A 22,182-nucleotide genomic window follows, 5' to 3' on the forward strand; every position below is an offset into this window, starting at 1 on the left:
TATATATATTTTGCTTGTTGAACGCTATCACAAAGCAAGGTTATAAATATCAAAACCAAAACAACCTCATATTATCTATAGTATTTATATAATATATAAAGTTAAAATATAACTAAGGAATAAATATGTAACTGAAAAACCATAATTTCTATATCATTATTATTAAACTCAGATTCGTAAATGGTTCAATTAGGATAATGAGTCACTGGTTGAACTAGTAGGTCAATGATTGGATCATTTGACTTAATTTGCATTAAATTTTTTTAAAATAATCATAATATTAGTTAACATTATTCAAAGATTTCAACAATTTGGACAAATCAATAGAATATTTAGAAAAGTCAAATTAAAGATTTATAGTTAATGATTTAGAATTTATTATAAACAAATTAATATTAGGGAAGACAAAATAAATTTCAAGTAACAAGTTGGAAATGGTTTTCAAACAAGCATATTAATTAATGATAGTTTATTTTTAAAGGAATTTTTTCCATCCAAAATATATTGTTGTGGTGACGTTTTTCAGTATATTGATCTGCTTTCACCTAGAATATTATTCTTTTAATTCATTCATGGTAGAATGACAAATTTGTAATTTTATATGTTTTCTTCCTTTCTTCATTTTCTTCACAAAATAGGGAAAAAAGTTTTTGTAGGCACATACATATTTTTTATTTCCCTCATATTTTTGTTGCAACCAAATGATAAAAAATGATATTTTTTACTTTTTTTCTATAGAACCAACCATAACCTTAATAATCATTGTTGACTCTTAATATACTTTATATATATTAAATTCTTAATTTAATTCTAATATGTGTTTATGTTTCATACAATAAACTTTAATTATTATACAATATTGTAATTATATAGCTAATATAAATATATAGTAAGAAATATAAAACATTAATTTACATTTATGCATGGACCAAAAACAAATACAATCATGGCATGCATTTTTTATCTTCACATTGAATAAAATTCAAACAATATTATTACATGTTCATGGGTGTATCGGTATAGATTCTTTTTCCTTGTTTCACCCATTTAAATTTGCACATGTGAATGTTAATGTATTACTTTTATAAAATTAAATTAAATTACAATATTATTTTTTATTTGTTGGTAAATTTTTATTGGTCCGAGAGAGAAAAAAATTTAAAGACAATAGATCTTGGTTCCATGATATAATGACTATTGTTTTGCCATTTGGTGTAGTATTTTAAAGAGTGAATAATAAATTAAATATGAATGTATGTAGATGATATAGTAACAGTGTATAAATTTTCTATACATACATTTATTTTCTCTATATATTTTGCTTTGAGAGCAAAGATTTAAAACCATTAAGGTGCTTTGAAATTTCAACATCAACAAAGTAGAATCTGCAACTTTCTCCTACAGCAAAGGATATATTGCTACTATGGGTGGAATTTTGGCTATCATTATAGCTTTATTCTTAGGCCTGGCCTTTGCATATCTTCTCAAATATCTTAACAAACAAGATTCTTCACACAAATTACCAAATGGAAACATGGGGTGGCCCTTCATTGGGGAGACTCTTGGTTTTCTCAAGCCTCATAGATCAAACTCACTTGGAAACTTCTTAGAAGAACATTGTTCTAGGTAACTTTGATTCATTTATGATTTCTCTCTTGTTGTGTTTTTTTATCATAATCATGTCATTATCGTCAAAACTACATACAAGTGTGAACTGTAAGAATAAATATGACTAGGATAATTATATTATTGTTTTAAATTACACTCCATAGCCATAACTGCACCCGTAATAATATTGTTTTAAATTACACTCCACGACAATCATTGCACTGCGTTAGCTGCACTTTTTCTATAATCTTAACTATGGTAATCGTAACATAACCACAGTTTAAAACATATATACCACATATTATTAAATGAGTTCCTCGTAAAAAAAAGGTTTTATCGTGTTTTGTATTAATAATGTAAAAAATAACAAACTACATTTTACGATAGCCGAAATAACTAAGCAATGGTTGTTATGCAGGTATGGCAAAGTTTTCAAGACACATGTGTTTGGTTCTCCCACCATAGTTTCTTGTGACTTTGAGCTAAACATGTTTATTCTTCAAAATGAAGGGACAACATTCCCAGTTGATTACCCTAAAGTAATGCATAAAATCTTGGGGAAGTTGGCTCTGCTTCTTATTACAGGGAACCTTCACAAGAAACTAAGAAACACTGTTATCAGTTTTGTGAGTGCATCAAAGTCAGAATCTAACTTCCTACATTATGTAGAAACCCTTGCACTTTCAAGCATTAACTCTTTGGATCAAAAACGTGAACAAGTTTCTTTCTATAGAGAAGCTAAAAGGGTATGCATGGTACCATATATAATCTTATTTGTTAGTTAATTGTATTTTCAACACTAAAATGTGTATTTTATTTTTATGTGTCACAGTTTTCCATCAATGTTATGCTGAAGCACCTACTGAACATTAATCCTGATGAGCCATTAGCCTCAAAGATTTTAGGAAACTTTGAGAATTACGTCAAAGGATTCATTTCATTGCCACTAAATTTTCCTGGGACTACGTACTACAAAGCTGTTAAGGTAATATAATATATGTTTTGCTTAACTAGTGAATCGACATTCTCTCCAATATAGGAGAGTAGAATATTGGATGAGGATTTTGATGCATGTAGCAAAAAAAGTAATTTAACGGCCATGATTTTATGTTATTTTTCAATAAAAATAAAATAAAAATTTGTTAAATTTTCCCCCTCATATTCTAGTATTGACCTCTTAAGTATTGGAAAGGAGTTGAACTCGACAAAAAATATGTAACATCAATCTATTCTCGATAAATTGTTTACAACTTTGAAAAATTTGTTAAATTTCCCCCCTCATATTCTAGTATTGACCTCTCAAGTATTGGAAATGAGTTGAACTCGACAAAAATATGGAACATCAATCTATTCTCTACAAATTATTCACAACTTTGAATTTTATCACAGAAAATATGAGTACTTTGAGTTATTAAAAAAAGTTGTCAAGACGAAATTCTTTTGTACATATAGCATTCCTCATACAAAAAAAATATTTGTATACAAAGTATTAGTACTTTAGGTTTATAATATAAAGTACTAATACATCTTATTATGATAATAAGGTATTTCCTCGTATCATGATATAACTTATTTTCTTAAATCTACTTATTGTTTAACAATCGTCTGATTTCTCTTCCCTTTAGAAGTTTTTGTTTCAAAATATATCATAAAAGAAAAAATAAAACATATATCAAACAATAAATGGATTTAAGGAAATAAGTTATATCTTGTTATCACGAGACACTTTATTCTCTTGTATTATAAACCTGAAATGTGTTGCAAAATTGTCGATGTCATCGGGTGTACTCATATGAGACATAACTTTCCTGTTTCAGGCAAGACTAAGACTCTCATCCATAGTTAAAGACATCATTAAAGAAAGGCGTAAAGGTAATATGAGTCCTACAGAAGGAGGGGACCTATTGAATGTTATTTTGTCAAAACAAAACCTTTCTGATGATGAAATGGTGAGCATTGTATTGGACCTTTTGTTTGGGGGTTATGAGACAACAGCTAAACTTTTGTCCATGATTATTTATTTCCTTGGAGGAGCCCCTAATGCTTTACAAAAGTTAAAGGTAACTAGCTATCAACTTTTTTTGAAACAAGAATTTTTGTTCAAAGATTGTAATATCGATCTATGCACTTTCAGTGTAACAATTTATACACAGTTGATACATTATTCACCATTAATTTATATTACTTTTTTGAATAGTTAATAATGATAAAACAAGAATGGTGGATGATGCAATAATAGTGTATCAAATTTCATGTTCAAAATCATCATTGATTTGATTTTAGTTAACTTACTAAAACCATTTCAGGAAGAACACCAAGTTATAAGGAAAAGCAAAAAGGAGAATGAACCATTGAACTGGGAGGACTATAAGCAAATGGATTTCACTCAAGATGTAAGTTAAATTAAAATAATTTTGTCTTCTAATTTTTTTTAAGTTACTATCATCAATGGAATCAACAACTTTCATGATATTAGGTGATAAATGAAGGTATGAGATGTGGGAATGTAGTCAAATTTCTGCATAGGAAAGCTGTTCAAGATGTCAAATTCAAAGGTATGTCAAGGATAATTTTATACCACATCTTTGGAGTTTGTAGTATTATTGACTTTTTGGATGAATTTTTATTGACAATAATATTAGACCTAACATTGATATTGAATATTGATACATTTTTCTCTTTATAATAACATGTCAATCAATGTTTTAAAGTTCATTATATAACTATAATTGTACCCACAATATTAAGGTTTTGATATCTTCCGTAATAACATTGTAACTGCAATTGTGACTGCATCAATGGTATTTTTTCGTAGCTAAATTAAATCCAACCAACAATAATTTAAAACATTGTTGTCTATGTTTTTTGGGTTAAAGTTATATGTTCACAATCCAACTATAACACTCAATGATGTAGGAGCATCATTGTATGACATAGGAAATGTACCATAAGAACATTCTTATAAAGTATCTATTGTTAAACTGAAATGTTTCTCACTTAATGTAATTATTGCAGAATTTGTGATACCCGCTGGATGGAAGGTTCTTCCTGTCTTGTCTGCTGGACATTTTGATCCCACCCATTTTGATAATCCTTCGGAGTTCAATCCCTTTCGGTGGAGTGTATGTTGCAATTCATAAAAAGTTTTTTATACATTAATACATTTATTCATATTTATTGAATACGACCCACTTTCAAACACATAAATAATAGATGATATGTATTGCACATTAGTATTTTAAATTGCATTCCTCAACTGTAATTATGGTTTTAGAAACTGTAGTTGCGACTGCGATTACGGTAATGGTTGTGATTGCTTTGATTGTGGTCATTGTGATGCAGATTGCGGCCGTTAGTGTGAATTATTTTGTGACTAAATTTTTTTGAACTCAATGTATTCTGTTGCACCTAGTCCAAATATGGTTATGTTGTGGCCTGATGTAACTACGTCATTGTGAGTTGGTGTCACACTATAATTACAGTGTAATGCAATTGCATCGATCGCCACAATCCCAATATTGTAATCGCATCACATGATGCGATCCGTAATTTAAATCATTAGTTGTATTAAACGTAATATATTCGCGACTACAATTGAATTTTAAAAATTGTTGCACACCTATGAAAGTTGTAGAGAAATTCTACTTATTCATGTAAAGTTTCATATCATAATCATACACATGAATTAAAGCATGTAACACTTGTTCATTTGTTACCCTACAATATTGAACATCAAATTTTTGTCTCTAATGACAGGACAATTCGACAAGCAAGAAAGTGGCACCATTTGGTGGTGGTCCTAGACTATGTCCAGGGGCTGACCTAGCTAAAGTGGAAATAGCATTCTTCCTTCATCATTTTGTCCTTAATTATAGGTACTAAACTTATTACTCTACATAAATTAAGCCAAATTGTTCATTGAAATAATATATAATACAAATGTTATGGATAGATAGGTAGGTTCATATGATTGGCCTAATACTTAATAGTAATGTTAGAATAATTATATATGCACGTTCATTGACTTAGTGTTAAATAATCTTTTCACACCATTCTCTATATACAGGAATTGCTTATGTTAGAATGTATCTATTTTTGAAGACTAAGATTCTTTTCAATCTAAACCTTTTTTTAATGTTTGAAAATAATATAAGAGAATAATGTTATTTGTACATTAGCTGTCACTTTCACATATGAGAATATTTCTAAGGTCAACCATGTATTATCATGTATACTCTTATTTATTCATTTGTCTTGTATTCTACTCATTGATTAAGAAATATCTTCTTTTAATATTATTTTGGTTTTTTTTTGTACTACTAACTATATTCACTCACCATATTAATATAAGGAATTAATCATTTTTTGAAATGTTTAACTGCTCCTCCCAACAAGTGTCATTCTTAGGAATTGAATTTTTGATCTTTAGATCATCCTGAGAATCTAAGATAACTTTACATTACTAGACTAATGTGTTGTTGATAGTTGTATATTTTCATGTTAGGATGAAAGAGTTAGTGTGAGCAATAGAATAATAAATTCAGAATCAATTATGAAAGAATTTGATATTGAAATTTTCACAAGTAACATCTTTTAGTTATTCTTTATTTTATATGAGTTGGGTATATTCAGAATCAACTATGAAAGAATTGGATAAATTCATAATTAAAGAATTGGATGAATTGTTTAAGATACATTTAAAAATATGATATCATTCTTTCTTATGAGTTTTTTTTATAAACATATATAGACAAGGATGAAAAATAAATAACACATACAGATAAGTGTGTCAAAAAATATTATGAACTTGATTAAGGTGATGTCGTAGTTATGGTTTTCAATCGGTTTGAAATGTAATTTATTCTCTTTTACTAATTGATGTGTGGACTCTTGGAGTTGTATAGTGTGTAATTCTTAATACTATTTTTTGATGTCTTTCTTTTTATTGTAATTTTGGGTGAACACCCGTTATGCTTTTAATCCAAATTAATTTCTTTGCTTATAAAAAAATTAATTTATTATAGGAGAAATTACAAAGTATTATATATACTTAAAAATTATAACATTATTGATTAACATTACCCAACAACACAGGTGGAGAATGAAGGCAGAAGAAGACCACCCACTTGCTTTTCCTTATGTGGAATTCACTGGTGGGTTGCTATTGGATCTTGAATTCACAGGCCATAAGTTCTGAGAATAGCTGAATCAGAATGCAAAACATGAAATAAGTTGTTTTGTTTTTAATAGCTTTTGAAATAAGTTGTTCTAGTGGTGGATTGATATCCTTTCCCTAAATGTATTTACAAGACAGCTGAAAGAAAATAGAATTGTAATTAGCATGTTGATTCAAAAATATCAATTGTGCTAGTAAAATCATTCATAAAGCATATTGGGTCATGGTTTTTTATATTATTCTTTTACTCATTATTTTTATACTTGTAAAATACAACGGTGTAAAACTATAGTAGACAACAATTATTTTTACTAAAAATTCAGCTAGTTTTACAATCATTGCTGATTTATTTATGATAAACAGCATCCCCAATATTTGTTCTCATGATATCTTACCATGGTTTTGTAAAGACATCCATCTTGGTTAAACATTAATTTTATGAGATATGCTTGTATAATTACAAATATCATACGATATTAGATAATTTCACTGTAAAACTAGTGAAATAATCCTCATATTAGTACAATATAATTATTATATTGGTCATATAATTGTATAAATCAAAACCGTCAAATATGTCGGTTTCCATTTAAACCATATTGAACTTAACAACCAATTTTTATTTAAAATAATATTATTGAGCCTTATATCCTTTTTATTGAAAACACTTAGCCAAATCATGATACAAGCCTAAAAAGACATTGTTGAGGACTTATTTGTTTATTATGCGCATCATGACAAAAAAATCGTTGACTCTAGAAAACTCATAAATTTTGATAAAAATATCTCATGCAAATGGTTAAAAATCATCTTATCGATATTATCTTCACATTATCATCACTCATGACCTAAAATACAAATTAAATCATATCATAGCAACCACCACATCTACTATTAGCCAAACACAAATTCAATTCTACCATAGCTACCACCACATCTACTATCAGCCAAAAACAAATCAGCACCACCACATCTACACAAGCCAAAACCCAAAAGAAAACCATCATCACCACTCATAACTTAAATATTTCCTAAGTTTGCATTGATCATTGCTTTAGTATTTATTTTTAAAGAGTTATGCATAAAATAAGGAGCACTAAAAGCAAAGGAAAATTAGAAGCCTCTCAAACTAGGGCAATTTTTTTGGGATTGATATCACTTTCTAGTGTAAAGTCAAAAGAAGCCCAAACTAGGGCGGTTTTTTGGTTGATCTCATTTTCTTGTGAAAATTTATAAAAAACTCAAAACTGGGACAATTGTGAAGTGACTTTTCACGACTCAATCTTTTCAGGCTTAGTGCCTAAGCTTTTAAAATTTGAGGGACCCGTGCTTGACGACCTCGAAGTCAATCTTTACAGGATCTGCGCCTGACCTTTTAAAATTTGAGGGCCCCGTGCTTGACGACCTCAAATTGTGCCTTTGAGGACCCAGTGTCTGACGACCTCGAAGTCAATCTTTCCAGGCTCCATGCCTGACCTTTTAAATTTGAAGGTCCCGTGCTTGACGACCTCAAATTGTGCCTTCGAGGACCCCGTGCTTGACGACCTCGAAGTCAACCTTTAAGGCTCTGTGTCTGACCTTTTAAAATTTGAGGGCCCCGTGCTTGACGACCTCGAACAAAATCTTTTGTACCTCGCTCTTTATCTCACCAACAAAAATGTATTTTGAGTCTCAACAAAATCAACATTCATTTCTTTACTAGTTACTTATCAGGACAACACCCCAAACTTCAGTTTGCGTAATGTCCAATAAGCAACAAGTGAAGAGGGGCAGCTGTGAATACCCAATTTTGTCATGCCCAAAATGCATTTTTTCAACAAAAAAAAATAGAAATAAAATTAGCATTTTTGGCTATTTTCTAATAAAAATAACATCTTTCAAGAGTCCCAAAATAATAATAATAATAAGAATAATAATAATAATATAAATTCATTTTTAATTAATTCTTGTTTAAATTTCAAATTTTTGAATTATGTGTCGTAACGTTAAAATTAGTTTTTAAGGCAAGAATCAAATCTCATCATTTTTTCTCTCCAATAAAATAAATGGGAGATTTGGCACATGTGGTAATTCAAAATGCGATAAATAATAAGGTTAGCCTCTCATCATAAAAACACCATTTTTTATTTTATAACAAGTGATGTAAACCAAGGGGGCGACCTATGATTTTTGGAGGTCATGTTCTTGCGAAGAATTCATAGCATAGTTTGGTTTATTTTATTTGCATTGTTATTATAAATGAGAATTTAATTCTCATGTACTCTTAGGATTTATGTTTATTTTTCATTCAAGTATTTTAATATTTAATTGATGTATTTTGAGGATTGGGAAATTATTTATTTCCTTGTAATTGGACATAGTAGTGGCTAAGTGGTGTAGCATAAACAATGTGGCATGAAAATAGGATCAATGTAACAATTTCAGAACCAAATTCACACAATTCACCAAAAACGAATTGTTACATTGTTCCTATTTTCATGCCACCCTGTTTATGCTACACCACTTAGCCACTACTATGTCCAATTACAAGGAAATAAATAATTTCCCAATCCCAAAATACATCAAATTAAATATTAAAATACTTGAATGAAAAATAAACATAAATCCTAAGAGTACATGAGAATTAAATTCTCATTTATAATAACAATGCAAATAAAATAAACCAAACTATGCTATGAATTCTTCGCAAGAACATGGCCTCCAAAAATCATAGGTCGTCCCCCTTGGTTTACATCAACAAGTCACAATCCATTAAAAAATTATCCATTCTAAAAAAAATCCTCCATCAATCATCCATTCTAAAAAATCATTCACCCATCATCTATTTCCAAAAATCCTCCATCCACAATCCCAAAAATCTCTCATACATAACAAATTCATATCATCCATAACAATCCCAAAATCTCTCACATACAACCACCCATCAAATCAATTATCATTTTTCTCATTCATCTTTCACTCAACCAAAAATCCATAAATGTTTTATCAATCATCCATTCCCAATAATCCTCAACAATTCTCTCAATAAAAAATACACTCATCAATCATTTTCTCTCATAAACATCATATTTCATGCACAATCATAAAAAAACAATCATCTTCAACAAAAAACAATAATCCAAGATCTCTCATACACAGAAATGAGAAAAAGCACAAAGAAAATCAGGAGAAATTATAATTGCATTAGAATACATTGTAAAGAGGTTTCAATTACATGTCAAAGATGTATTTGAGTTTGTTTTTCACATAAACTTCCTACCTCTGCTACATGTCTTTTAGACAATGGTTAGCCTTTTTGGCACCATTTTACGTGAGAGTTGCAGTATTTTATTGTTGTTGGAATCAGTGTGAGATGTATGTCATTTTCATTACTTTCATTTATAATAATTTTATTTTTGTTATCAATAATTGCATTAGCACTAATAATTATTATGGTTGTAACCTAGAACTATAACTATACCAAAAAGGTAAATGTATCAACAATACACTTTTTACATACCATTGCATCATTCTTTTTAATAAATATTTAATTTTGAAGCAAAATATGTAATTAATTAGTTTCTTACTGTATATCAATTTAAAACTTATTGAAAAATATAAAACAAAGATCTATGAGTCAATAAAAAATAGAATTTATTAACCAACTTTTAATATGAGACGCGATATCGAACGTAAGGGCTATACTTCGCTCATTTTGGAAAATGTTTAAAATAAAAAACAAAAATTAGAACTTCTTAACCAATTTTTAATATGAGATGCAGTATCGGAAGTAAGGGCTATGTTTCACTCATATCTTTTTTCAAATATAATTTAAACTTTACTATTTTTAAGAAATAAAATTAACCTAACCAACAAACTTTTTTCTACCCAAAGAACTACGTAGTCTTGTTTCCCAAAAATGGATACGTAGGACCAAGATCACTCTTGTCAAACATAATCATAAAATAAAGTTTTTTTGGTAAAAATATAATAATAACACAATTAATAATCCATGCAATATAGTAGACTCAAAGAACTACGTAGTCTTGTTTCCCAAAAAAATATATGTATGACCAAGATCACTCTTGTCAAACATAATAATAAAATAAAGTTTTTTTTGGTAAAAATATAATAATAACACAATTAATAATTCATACAATGTAGTAGGGTACCGTTCAAATGGACAACTAGGGTGCTAGTACCTTCCCTAGTATGTAATCGACTCCCGAATCTGAATATCAAAGTCCAAGACCCAATGCGATTGAGCCAAAATATTTTTCAACATTTGTGATTGAAAAAATGTAATAGTGACTCCAATGAGGTCGTGCAACCGAAAACCGGGGCGCAACAACCAAGAATATGAAGATATTGATGAAGATGATCCTTTTTTAAGACATACCAATCGCGTGAGAGCGGACCAACTACGAATGATGATTTATATACAAGAGATGATCACGGTGAAGGGCTTTGGGTAAATCAATATGTTCCTCCGAACAAGGATGACCTTACAAGTCAAAAACAATCAAAGAAAAAGAAAAAGTAGATGCAAATAGTCATTGTATAATTATAGCTTAATTTTGTTTTTTGTAATTTGTATAATTTTGTTTCTTTGTAATTTGTGTAATTTTTTTAATTGTTATTATTTACTCTGTCAAAACATAATTGACATTATATTCATTGTTTGTAGTTTGTATTGTATTGATGTTAATAAAATAAACTTCTGGCTTGTATCAATGTGTTTGTGTTATTCAGAATGTATAAATGTATGTAATGTTGAGAATGTTTGTTCTGCTAATAAATGTATATGCATATATTAATTTATACAAATCAACAACGAATTATGGGGAAAGCTCTGGCATACGTTGTTGTAAAGGATAAATACAACAACGATTTTTATAGACAGCATTGTTGTACATTCTTAATACAACAACACTATGTGTGTGATGCGATGTTGTATTAAGGTAATGTTTGATAATATTTATGAATAATACAACAACGCTCTTCGGCTAATGCATTGTTATATATATGAACTACAACAGCGCAACTATAAGCATTGTTAATAAGACCTATAAAATTTGTTGTTTATGTAAGACCTATATGGTAGCGCTTTGTGGACGATGCACTGCTGTATTTATGCACTATATGACAACGTTGTTCATGTGTTGCATTGTGTTATATATTTAATACAATAGTGTTTGAGAAGCACCGATAATGATGACAATATACTACTGCGGTCAAACAGAAAAGGCTTGAAAGCATTGCTATACATCTAAAATAAACGTTGTTGAACTGTAACTCTGGCGTAGTGTAGAACTAGGTATTCAAAAAATTTCTACTATCCTAATATATCTTAATATGAATAGAAGGGGTTGAATTTTAAAAAATAAAATAAAAGGCTTAGAGCTTGTGAAAGTGGTTGAAGTCTCTACAGAGTGCATGAACAATGGAAATATTAATTTCTTTAGCAACACCAACGAATAGAACACCTCTTTCAATAATTTCTTTAGGGTTGTTAAATTCGAGAGCTTGAATTTATGGTTAGATAAATAGCAATCCACTCTCAAATTCTAAAAACCATATCTAACTAATTATAAGCCATGACCGTTCAAGAATGAAAAATAGGTTTTTGCATCATCAATCATTTGGGGTAATCTAATGAATAATTATGGTAACATGAACTACAATGATATCAACAACAATATAATACAATTAATAGACATCTTCTTATCACCCAACTCATTACATTGTAATTTGACTGATCAATTAGAACATGATTCACCTAATGACAAGGACGTACTAGAAGTTGATGTTAAAAGTAAAAATAATATTTTATTCTCTCACTTCTCAAATATTAAACTATAATGACTATGCTCATACTTACTAATAATTAATTTTCCATTTATATTTAAAATGATTAGATTTTCAATACAATTCATAAGAAGAAGAACAAATTCACAATTACAATACAATATCAACTATTCATCTCAATCCACATGACCTTTTTAGCTTATGGGGAGACAATTTCCTATAATTGTTTTATATGCTATGACAATTAACAAATATCAATATCAATCATTGAAAAATATTGGATTATACTTAACTACACATGTCTTTAATCTGGATCAATTATAGTTCAAAGCAAAAAATATTTAAAAATACTAATACATAACAAGGATGGTCAAATCATGTCATAACAACAACAAATATTGTTTATAAAGAAATTATCCAAAATCTTTTACACGTATTTCATACTCAATTATGATTACAATACATACTAAATTAATATATTTTCTCACACTCTATTTTTTATGTATTTTATCTTTATCATCTTAAAGATAACCTAATATATAGAGGACTAATAATTTGCATTCAGGTAACAACAACGATTATACATAGACAATCAACTTCAAGCATATCATCAACTAAAATTAGACGAACTTCATGATATTTAATATAAACAGTGTTATCTATTTAAAACAATTTACACCAACGCAAATTGCTATCTCTCATTTAATATACAACTCTATAATTTGTTTTCATAAATTCCTATCCCATAAAAATGTAGCCACTAGTGGGATAATATAACATATATCTGATATCAATAAATTGTTGATCAAAAGGTGTAAGATTTAACGAAAATGTCAATATTCTGTAAGATCCCAAGAATAAGTTGTTGATTATTTATTTGTTAGACGGGATAACTACATACCCCGAAAGAGTGAAGGGATAACTTTGATAATACAAAAAAAAACATTTATCTCATACAAACAGAACCGGGCCATTTCAGGAAATTTGAAAGAAACCAGAGGGCAATTTCGGAACTAAAAAGTTTCCCTAAACCCTAAAAATTCTCAATTTTTTTCACTATAGCTCAGTCTCTGCGTTGCGGCTTAGTGCTCCAAACTTCAATTTATCTTCTAGGTATAATCCTCGATTCCTTCAATCCTTTACTTTTTATACACTTTCTTAATTATTTCCTGATTCCTTTTGTGTTGAAAATGATGTAAAATTCATCTTTTTTTTAATTTTTAATTGTTGTGTGTGGTTGAATTTGATCGATTAGTTGTTTCTGGTGTTTGGATTTGCATTTCTGACATTGGGTCCTTTTGGTTTTGCAATTGGTACTACGGAAATGGTTTTTGATTGATTGGTTGTTTGTTTTGGTTTTCATTTTTGGTGTTGCATGCATTGATCTGATCATTTTCATTTAGATTTTAGTTTATATGTTATGAATTAAATTATAGGTCTGTTGTTATTGTTGATTCTATATTGTTCAATGATTTTAATTTTTTACTTATGGATTTGTGGTTTGGTTAATAAATTGTTATAATCTGGTAATCTGTTTTATTCATATTGATTTTTACTCTGTGATGGGTACAGTGATATGTCTGTCCCGATTCATATTATTAACTGGACCATTCTTTGGGCCGTTTTGAACCGCAAAAAAATTGGTTCAACCGAGTTAAACCGGGATAACTCGGAATGACCTAGATGTGATTTTGTAGAAATAATAGGTTTTGGAGTTGAGAGAGAACTTCTAGTTTGATTGTCGACTCTACTCGAAAGCCAAACGATAAAATGAAAGATTAAAGCAGATTGAATCGTTGTTTCATATGGGATTGAGATCTAATAGGCCTCTTAGGACTTGGATATGGCCTAACCACTTTCATAAGTCTCTAATTCTTAGCGGGTGAGTACACAGTGTAATGTCCCGTATAATTGTAAACAAAATGTCTTGCTGAATAAAGGAAATAGCTTTTATTTTTAATATATATGACAATAGATTTATATAATTATTAACTATATATGACATCGTTCGGTAAGACCAGACGGTGTAACCAATTAAATTGGCATGACCTTATACGAGATCTTTTCTGATTTCTTTTCCGGCTCAAGTATCATGAGGCTGCTCTTGATTTGATTTAAGTATGGGTGATAAAAATACTCAAACATGCAAGTACTTGTAAAAATATTTGTAACTAATACACGCAATAATAGTTAATGAATGGTAGCAAGTATCATAATATTTACCTCAAGCATACCCATATATTCATAAATTAATTTTTAAAATTTAATATTTAATATATTATAATTTTTAAACTTTCAGATTATAAATAATTTAATTTATTATTATTTCAACATAAATTTTAGTGTTTTAATTATAATGAAAATTTTAATTGTAACACAAATAGAGTTGAAAAAAGACAAGTGCTCCTCATATCATAAGCAATAAAAATGCTTCGACCAGTAATATTTCTGTCATAAACAGTGCGAACCGAGATCTGAAAGGAGACATTGCAGATAGAGGGCAATTTTGGAATTTCATATACAACCTGAATGGCAGAGGATCCTGCCACCCCTCACTCTCCCACCACAACTGTGGAACAGTGCCAACACATGATTCAAAAGAGTCTTCAGAGTATGTTTTTCAATTTCAATTATTAATCTCTTTTTTGTTATTATTGTTATTGGTTTGATTTTATTAATCTTTTTGTCTTCTTCTTTAGCTCCAATGGTTAGATTTTTGAGGGAACAGTTGGAGAAAGCTGGGTGTGGTGTAGCTGATAATTTCATCAAAGCTGTTAATTGTGAGCAGAGACTAGCTGGTGGATACATGCGTGGTGAAGGGGTACCTTTTTCTTAATTTCATCAAACTATGTTTTTTTGTTTTTACTATAGTTCACTGGTTCACTCATTAACCTTAAACATGTGTCGTATTTGCCATATTGCGTAGCAGGTGCACCTTAAAGAGAGTTTTGTAATAAAAACGGGAAGTCTCTAGTTGGGTATGAGGATGGTGGATGTATGCAGCCAAGATTTTGAATAGCAGATGCGATTTCAGAAACTTGCAGAACCTTGAAATTTTGGACAATAGCATGCATATGCGTTTGCAATACGGTTTCGGAAACTTCCAAAACCTAGACGTTTCGGACAATTGCAAGGATATGCATTCGGTGCAGTCGCAATACGGTTTTGGCGACTTCAGACACCTTACCATGTCGGTGTGTGTAGCTATGACAGACCCCGATATTAAATCTTGTACACATCCATACCATCGCAAGCGAAGAAGTTGTTTCCAAGATTTTAACACACGGCCTCCAAGTCACAAAACAAACAAAGCTAGTTCTGTGTCGAGCTCGCCCTCTAGTTGTGTAATAATAATGTAAAAAAATGATGAAACTGCATGTGTACCAGAACTCTTTCCTGATAACTATGTTTTTCCCTCATGAGAAGTTGAGAACTTTAGGCTGTAATTCTGTTTGGCCTCAAATTGAAATTACCCTTTCAATATCCCTAACAAAATTAGTTTTATCAGATAGGAAATTCCTGATATACATGAGTTGTCGAAAAAGACTGATTTAATGAAATATGCCTGCATTTCATGATATGTTTGGAATAGAGAACTTGCAATAATACAATGCCGCATCCTCTCTTGTTAGATTAACAATTTGATGTAACTCCCACACTTTATAAATAATAAGCTATTGATTGTAGCCCTATTTAGTAGTTGAATGATATTGTGTTCAATGCTTCCTTTGATTATAAGACGAGGTTTAGAAATTTGCTTATATCATCTTTTTCCTTCATTGGTGTGCCTGTGTCGCAGATAGTAGTGTGCAGCAATAATATAGAAATGCAAGATGAAGTTGATCAGGTCCTAATTCATGAGCTAATTCATGCATTTGATGATTGCCGTGCTGCGAACTTGGAGTGGACTAATTGTGCTCACCATGCCTGCAGTGAGGTTCCTGTCTAACGGTGTGCCTTTATGCGTAGTAAGTTGACGGACTTTATATCTCACTCTCTTGTAATCAATATTTGCCATGGTTGTGTGAAACAGATAAGAGCTGGACATCTAAGTGGTGATTGTCATTATAAACGGGAACTTCTACGAGGTTTTCTAAAAATAAGAGGGCATGAACAAGTACACTTTCTTTTCTTTCTCCATTCGTACAAATCATTTATTTGAGACATAGATTGGTAGTTTGAACACACCAAGCATAAATGTAATAGAAGAAATGCATTAAGATGAAAATAAGATGATTAAAAAGGTTTAGGAGGATAAAGGTTCCCCCTTAAGGCAAAAGGAAAACAAACATAAAAGAACACAGACAAACATAAATGACATGAGAACCATTTCACAAAAATTCCCTATAAAGTAAAGTCTAATATCATCATGCTTTGTCCTGTCATGATAGACTTATTTCTAGCATGATGAATTTGCAATTTGGCACATAAACTATCACAATGTACAATTGGTACATGTTGAGTCAACTCAAAACTACCCAAAAGGCCTTGCATACATATACTCTCTTTCACTGCCTCGGCCAATTTATTTATATTTGCGACATTGACTAGGGGGAAAATTTTAAAGCTTATAAAGGGTATGTAAAGTTAGTAGCAATTACATACGTCTCTTGCTATTCAGTTTCTCATGCATGCATTTTTCTCTTTGTTCCGGTATGTTTTAGATTTTGACATTTTGTTTACTGTAACTTCTCCAAAACTGAATTAATCTTATGGAACTTGAAGGATTGTATCAGAAGAAGAGTTCTGAAATCATTGTCTGCGAATCCTCATTGCTCTGGTGCAACTGTAGCCAAGGATTCTATGGAAGCTGTATGGGATGTTTGTTACAATGATACGGAGCCGTTTCGCCGAGTTCCTTAAGAACTGCATGATTATAACTTGAATGTAGTATAGCAGCAATATGTTATTCTTTCTGCTAGGAACATTTAAAGGTAATAAAAATGTGATTCAAGTTGAAGACTCATTCTTTTATACTAGTTGTCTCATTTATCTGTTGTAAGTTGTTAAACATGGAAATGACCTGCTTATACCGTCATCATTCTGTTTTGTTTATTATAATCGATTCATTCCATATCGCGTTCCTTCTTCCAATTTCGGACATCACCATAACCGAATGGGAATTTATGTTTGAATAATGAATGAGCCAAGCTCCTAATGACTTGGTGGAAGTTTTTGTTTCAGTTTTGATTCTCTAATTGTCTTATTGTTACTGCTGTAATTGTCTATTTTTTCTAGTTTAACATGAACTAGGCAAATGGGCACCTTGACCTTCCAAGTGCATGCATTAAACACTTCCTGTTAATCTTTTTCACTGGTTTTGTTTGATTGAATGTTTTTGTTCAAAATCATGATGAAAATGACAAGTTTGTCGTTCGCAATAAGCATACAAGAAAACCTGTTAGTTTCTGGGTTAACTACTCGAAAATCATTCTCCCACCTTCAGATTCTCATCTTTGTTTCATGGTTTTGAAGTCAACTAAAACATGTGTACCTTGCTGCGACATGAGCTAAGTTGAAATTTAAGGAAGCAGAATGTAGATTAAAAGACTAAATTCAACAAGTTCTAATGGATCTAATTTATCATCTCTTTTTTTGCTTGAAGCTAAGGTGAGAGTATAATGGTTGATCACTAACCAATGTTAGAATTAGGGGAAATCATTCAGTAAAATGCTCCCATTTCTCATTTCTGAACTGCTAATTCTAGAGGGTGTCACTCTGATGGGCCACCAATCAAGAGGTATACTAGAGAAAAAGGAAGAAGGATAGGGGTAAAATGGTAACAAATAAAGAAGGGGAATCGGTTGCACATGGTAGTAATTAACTACACATGTGACAACATAAAGGAGGGGGAACACAATTCAGGAGGTGAATATAAAGGGGACATTGAGGTCAGAATAGGCAGGTAATGATTGGGAACTTGGGGGTGGCAATTGTCACAGGGAGGAAAAGATAATTCCTATTGTCCAATAGTATCTTTAATATTACTCTTGTTACTTTTCTTACACTGTAATTTTGTCTTCCTTCTACTATCAATAGACATTTCTTGCACTTTCCTCTTTCTTGATACATGTTGTTATTAGTTCTTATCAAGTTGGTATCAGAGCTCCCGATCTTGGGAGCCTCTGGATGGTATCTACGAGAATGGAAAAAAGATTGGAAGGGATGCAAAACTCTTTTCAAGGAACCTTGAGGCAACAAATGGAGACGTTAATGAAAACGGTCGTGGATCGCTTGGAGGAAACATTAGGAGAAATAAGGGGGATAGGGTGAGAAGGTATCGGGGAAAATAGTAATAAGGAAGATAGGCACCGGAGAGAGTGGGGCCACGGGGATGAAGAGACTAGAAGAGGAGAAAGAGTGAAGAGAGTAGAGGTGCCATATTTTACAGAAGAAGATCCTCATGGGAGAATTTATCGAGTGGAGCCTTACTTTGAAATCAACCGAATTCTAGATGATGAAAAGGTGGATACTGTCGTTGTATGTTTAGAAGGGAAGGCTTTAAACTGGTTCTAGTGGTGGGGATCACGAATGGTGGTGGCCGTAAGATGGCCCTTATTCCGCCAAGCTTTAATGAGCCGTTTCCATATAGCTTCGTCGGAAAACCCATATGAAGTGTTGATGGGGTTGAGACAGAGGGGGATGGTCATGGAGTACCGGGAGGAATTTGAGCTTCGTTCGACACCTCTTCTTTTTGCTGATGAAGAATTTATGAAAGGGGTATTTATGAATGGTCTTAGGGAGGACATTATGGTAGAGGTGAGGATGAGGGGGTCTGGATATTTGAATGAGTTGATGGGGATGGCACAACGAGTTGAAGAAAGGAACCGGGTTCTGGGCCGGTCTCATGGATACCCGAACCAAAGCGCTGGATCCGGATTCACTAAACCAGCATTAGCTGGGCATTGGGCCGGGGCCAAAGACCTAAAAGAGGCCCCCCTGAAAATCACGTGACATTTGGTCACAGAGAAACACAAAAATCAAACCTAGGGAAATTAGAGAACACGGAGGTGAGGGGAGGAAATCATGTTCACGAAAATGAAAATCAAGGGAGAAATCGATGGGGAATAGGGTTCAGGAGGCTAACCAAGGAAGAAGAAAATGAGAAGAGGAGGGAAAGTTTGTGTTTCCGCTGCGATGAGAAGTATTTTCTAGGGCACATCTGTCGCAACAAACAACTCCACATCATTTTGTTAGGTTAAAAGGAGGAAAACGAAGAAGAGGAAGAGACGGCAGAAGAAATTTTCGGTGAGTTAAATCTACAACTGAATGTTAGTAGCATTGCAGGCATGACATCAAAAAATTCATTGAAGTTGTGGGGGACCATTAAAAATAAAAGAGTTATTGTAATGGTGGACTAGGGAGCATCACACAATTTTTTAGCACCTGGCATAGTTGAGGCGTCGAAGATCCCTACTGAAAACACACATGGTTATTATGTTGAGGTGGGGAATGGTCAGCGTCTCGGGAGCCAGGGGGTTTGCAGGGTGTGTGTTGAAAGGTTATTACTCTCATTTTTGGTGTGTTCTTTTTATTTGATTAAGTAAATGAACTCGATTTTATTCTTTGTTCGCCATCTCGGCTTTGTTGAAATAAATTCCAACGCTGATATAATGGTTTCAAGAATATTCTAGTTACAACTTACTTCTTAATAATCATGTTAATGAGTTATTCCTTCTTTGTCCCATCTCGACTTTGTTAGAATTCTAATGCTGATATAATGGTATCGAAGTAATCCCTTATTACATAATTATTAAGTACATTTGAATACCATCTCGGTTTTGTGGAATAAATTCCAACACCGATTTAATGAGATTCTAATGTACAAAAGTGATGAATAGTTAGTTGTTAGAAACAAAAAAATAATAAATTTAAGTGATATTTATTTATTTACTCCCTTTCGGGTTCATTTTATTAACAAACCAAATTCTTCCTTAAGGAATGTTGGTATTAAAGAATAATTGGTATTAAAGAATAAAAAATTGCGGAAAGTAAATAACAATAAAATAAAAGTTAGTAAGTTAATTTCATCACTTTTTTTTATTAAATGGTGTTTTCAACAAATAAATTTATTGATAACACTTTACTATTTTACAATTTACACCTCTTTCAAGATTCAATTGTAGTATATTATAGGGTTATGTCGAACCACAAGGAATTGCCTAATAGAATGAATCATATGAATATGTCAATGCACAAATAATGAGTTAAACATATTTGGTGGTTTTTTTTTTTGAATATAAACAATTGATAAGAAACATAAACTAAATATTTACAAATTCTTGAGGAAACAAGATCATTTTGAATGATGAAAATATTTCTCAACTTCTTATGGATTTGAACTACTTAGATAAGTTCTTATGTTTTACTTTGATTAACTTCAAACACCAAGTTCTAAAATCCTCATTTTAGTGTGTCCTAAAATAGTAGAATGATAATCATTTATATTTATTACTAAACAATATTACGTCCACAAAGAGACTAGGTTGTCACACCCTAATCTTGACTACTCTAATATTGAAGTAATAATAAATATAAGATCTTAAGAAAAATATGCTTAACTTGGCAAATAAACTAAGTAGTACAACCACTTCTTAGTTTATTTGTTAAGTGTTTGAGACAAGTGATTTTATGACTTGAAATCAATTTTTAGGTTATCAATCTAAAAAGAGCATTAATAATTTCTCAAACAAGTAAAATTTATCAAAGCACCAACTTGAATGATTAAAATTCAATTCTTTTAGAATATAAGAAGAAGTAGAAATACATAACCATATTCAAAAGAAATTGTTAGGAGCATGAGCCATCCATCCAAGGATTGAATGCTTTGAGTTCCAAATGAGATTACAAAATTGATTTTTGCATCTCATTTGCCTTCTCATTTTCTCCTCTTGAATTCTAAACTAAAATTACAAACTTACTTGAAATAAAGCACTAAGAACAAGAAGAGAGAATTTTAGAGAAGAATTTCTAATGAGAGATATGTGAATTTGATATGGAATGGATTCCTTTTTGCTTGAATGGAATGTACCTATTTATAGAAATTCTTTCTGGACCGTTGAGCTGCTTGTCAGCCCCGCTAAGCAGCTGACCAAATCCTTCAGCATGAGTTTGGTACCTTGATCAAGTAGCTTAGTCACCTCCTTTTGCTTGACTCATCAAAGCTAGTTGTGAGCTATGAAACCAACTATTGTGAGCTACTCTGAAAATCCTATGGTGGGCTACTTGAGGTGAGGTCATTGGTGACTTCATGGTTTGCTTGATGGTTAAGTCAAGTCTGGGTGCACACCGCTTAGCACGCCTGTCTCACTGCTAAGCTGCTTGTTCAGCAGCTTTGACCGTGCTGACAGGGACATGGCCTGGTGCTTGCTAATCTGGTCAGGAGTCTGGTTCTCCGCTAAGCTGCTTGTTCAGCAGCTTGGGCATGTGTCAAGCTTGTGTCTGACCGTGTCAAGCTGAATTCTGACCGTGCCAAGACTAGTCTGGTCCCAGGCTGAGCGGTCAAGCAGGTCCGCTCAGCTGCTTGCTTGAGCAGCTTTGTCTAGGTCAGGCTGGTGTCCAGGTCAACTTAGCGGGGTTGTCCACGCTTAGCAGCCTGGTTGAGCACCTTG

The 22,182-nt window shown here is 31.6% G+C and overlaps 2 protein-coding genes across 2 annotated transcripts; both read left to right on the forward strand.

Moving 5' to 3' along the window:
- Positions 1,358-6,952, forward strand: LOC109350644 (cytochrome P450 724B1-like). The gene is made up of 9 exons (XM_019591877.1): positions 1,358-1,626; positions 2,027-2,354; positions 2,441-2,593; positions 3,426-3,668; positions 3,915-4,001; positions 4,085-4,163; positions 4,624-4,730; positions 5,365-5,483; positions 6,703-6,952. Exons 1-9 carry the CDS (start codon positions 1,424-1,426, stop codon positions 6,803-6,805), a joined length of 1,422 nt encoding a protein of 473 aa, XP_019447422.1. The 5' UTR covers positions 1,358-1,423; the 3' UTR covers positions 6,806-6,952.
- Positions 15,069-17,615, forward strand: LOC109350646 (mitochondrial inner membrane protease ATP23-like). The gene is made up of 5 exons (XM_019591880.1): positions 15,069-15,182; positions 15,271-15,392; positions 16,371-16,508; positions 16,605-16,688; positions 17,297-17,615. Exons 1-5 carry the CDS (start codon positions 15,101-15,103, stop codon positions 17,432-17,434), a joined length of 564 nt encoding a protein of 187 aa, XP_019447425.1. The 5' UTR covers positions 15,069-15,100; the 3' UTR covers positions 17,435-17,615.

Source organism: Lupinus angustifolius, chromosome LG06 (genome assembly GCF_001865875.1).
Source record: "Lupinus angustifolius cultivar Tanjil chromosome LG06, LupAngTanjil_v1.0, whole genome shotgun sequence".
NCBI classification, from domain to species: Eukaryota; Viridiplantae; Streptophyta; class Magnoliopsida; order Fabales; family Fabaceae; genus Lupinus; species Lupinus angustifolius.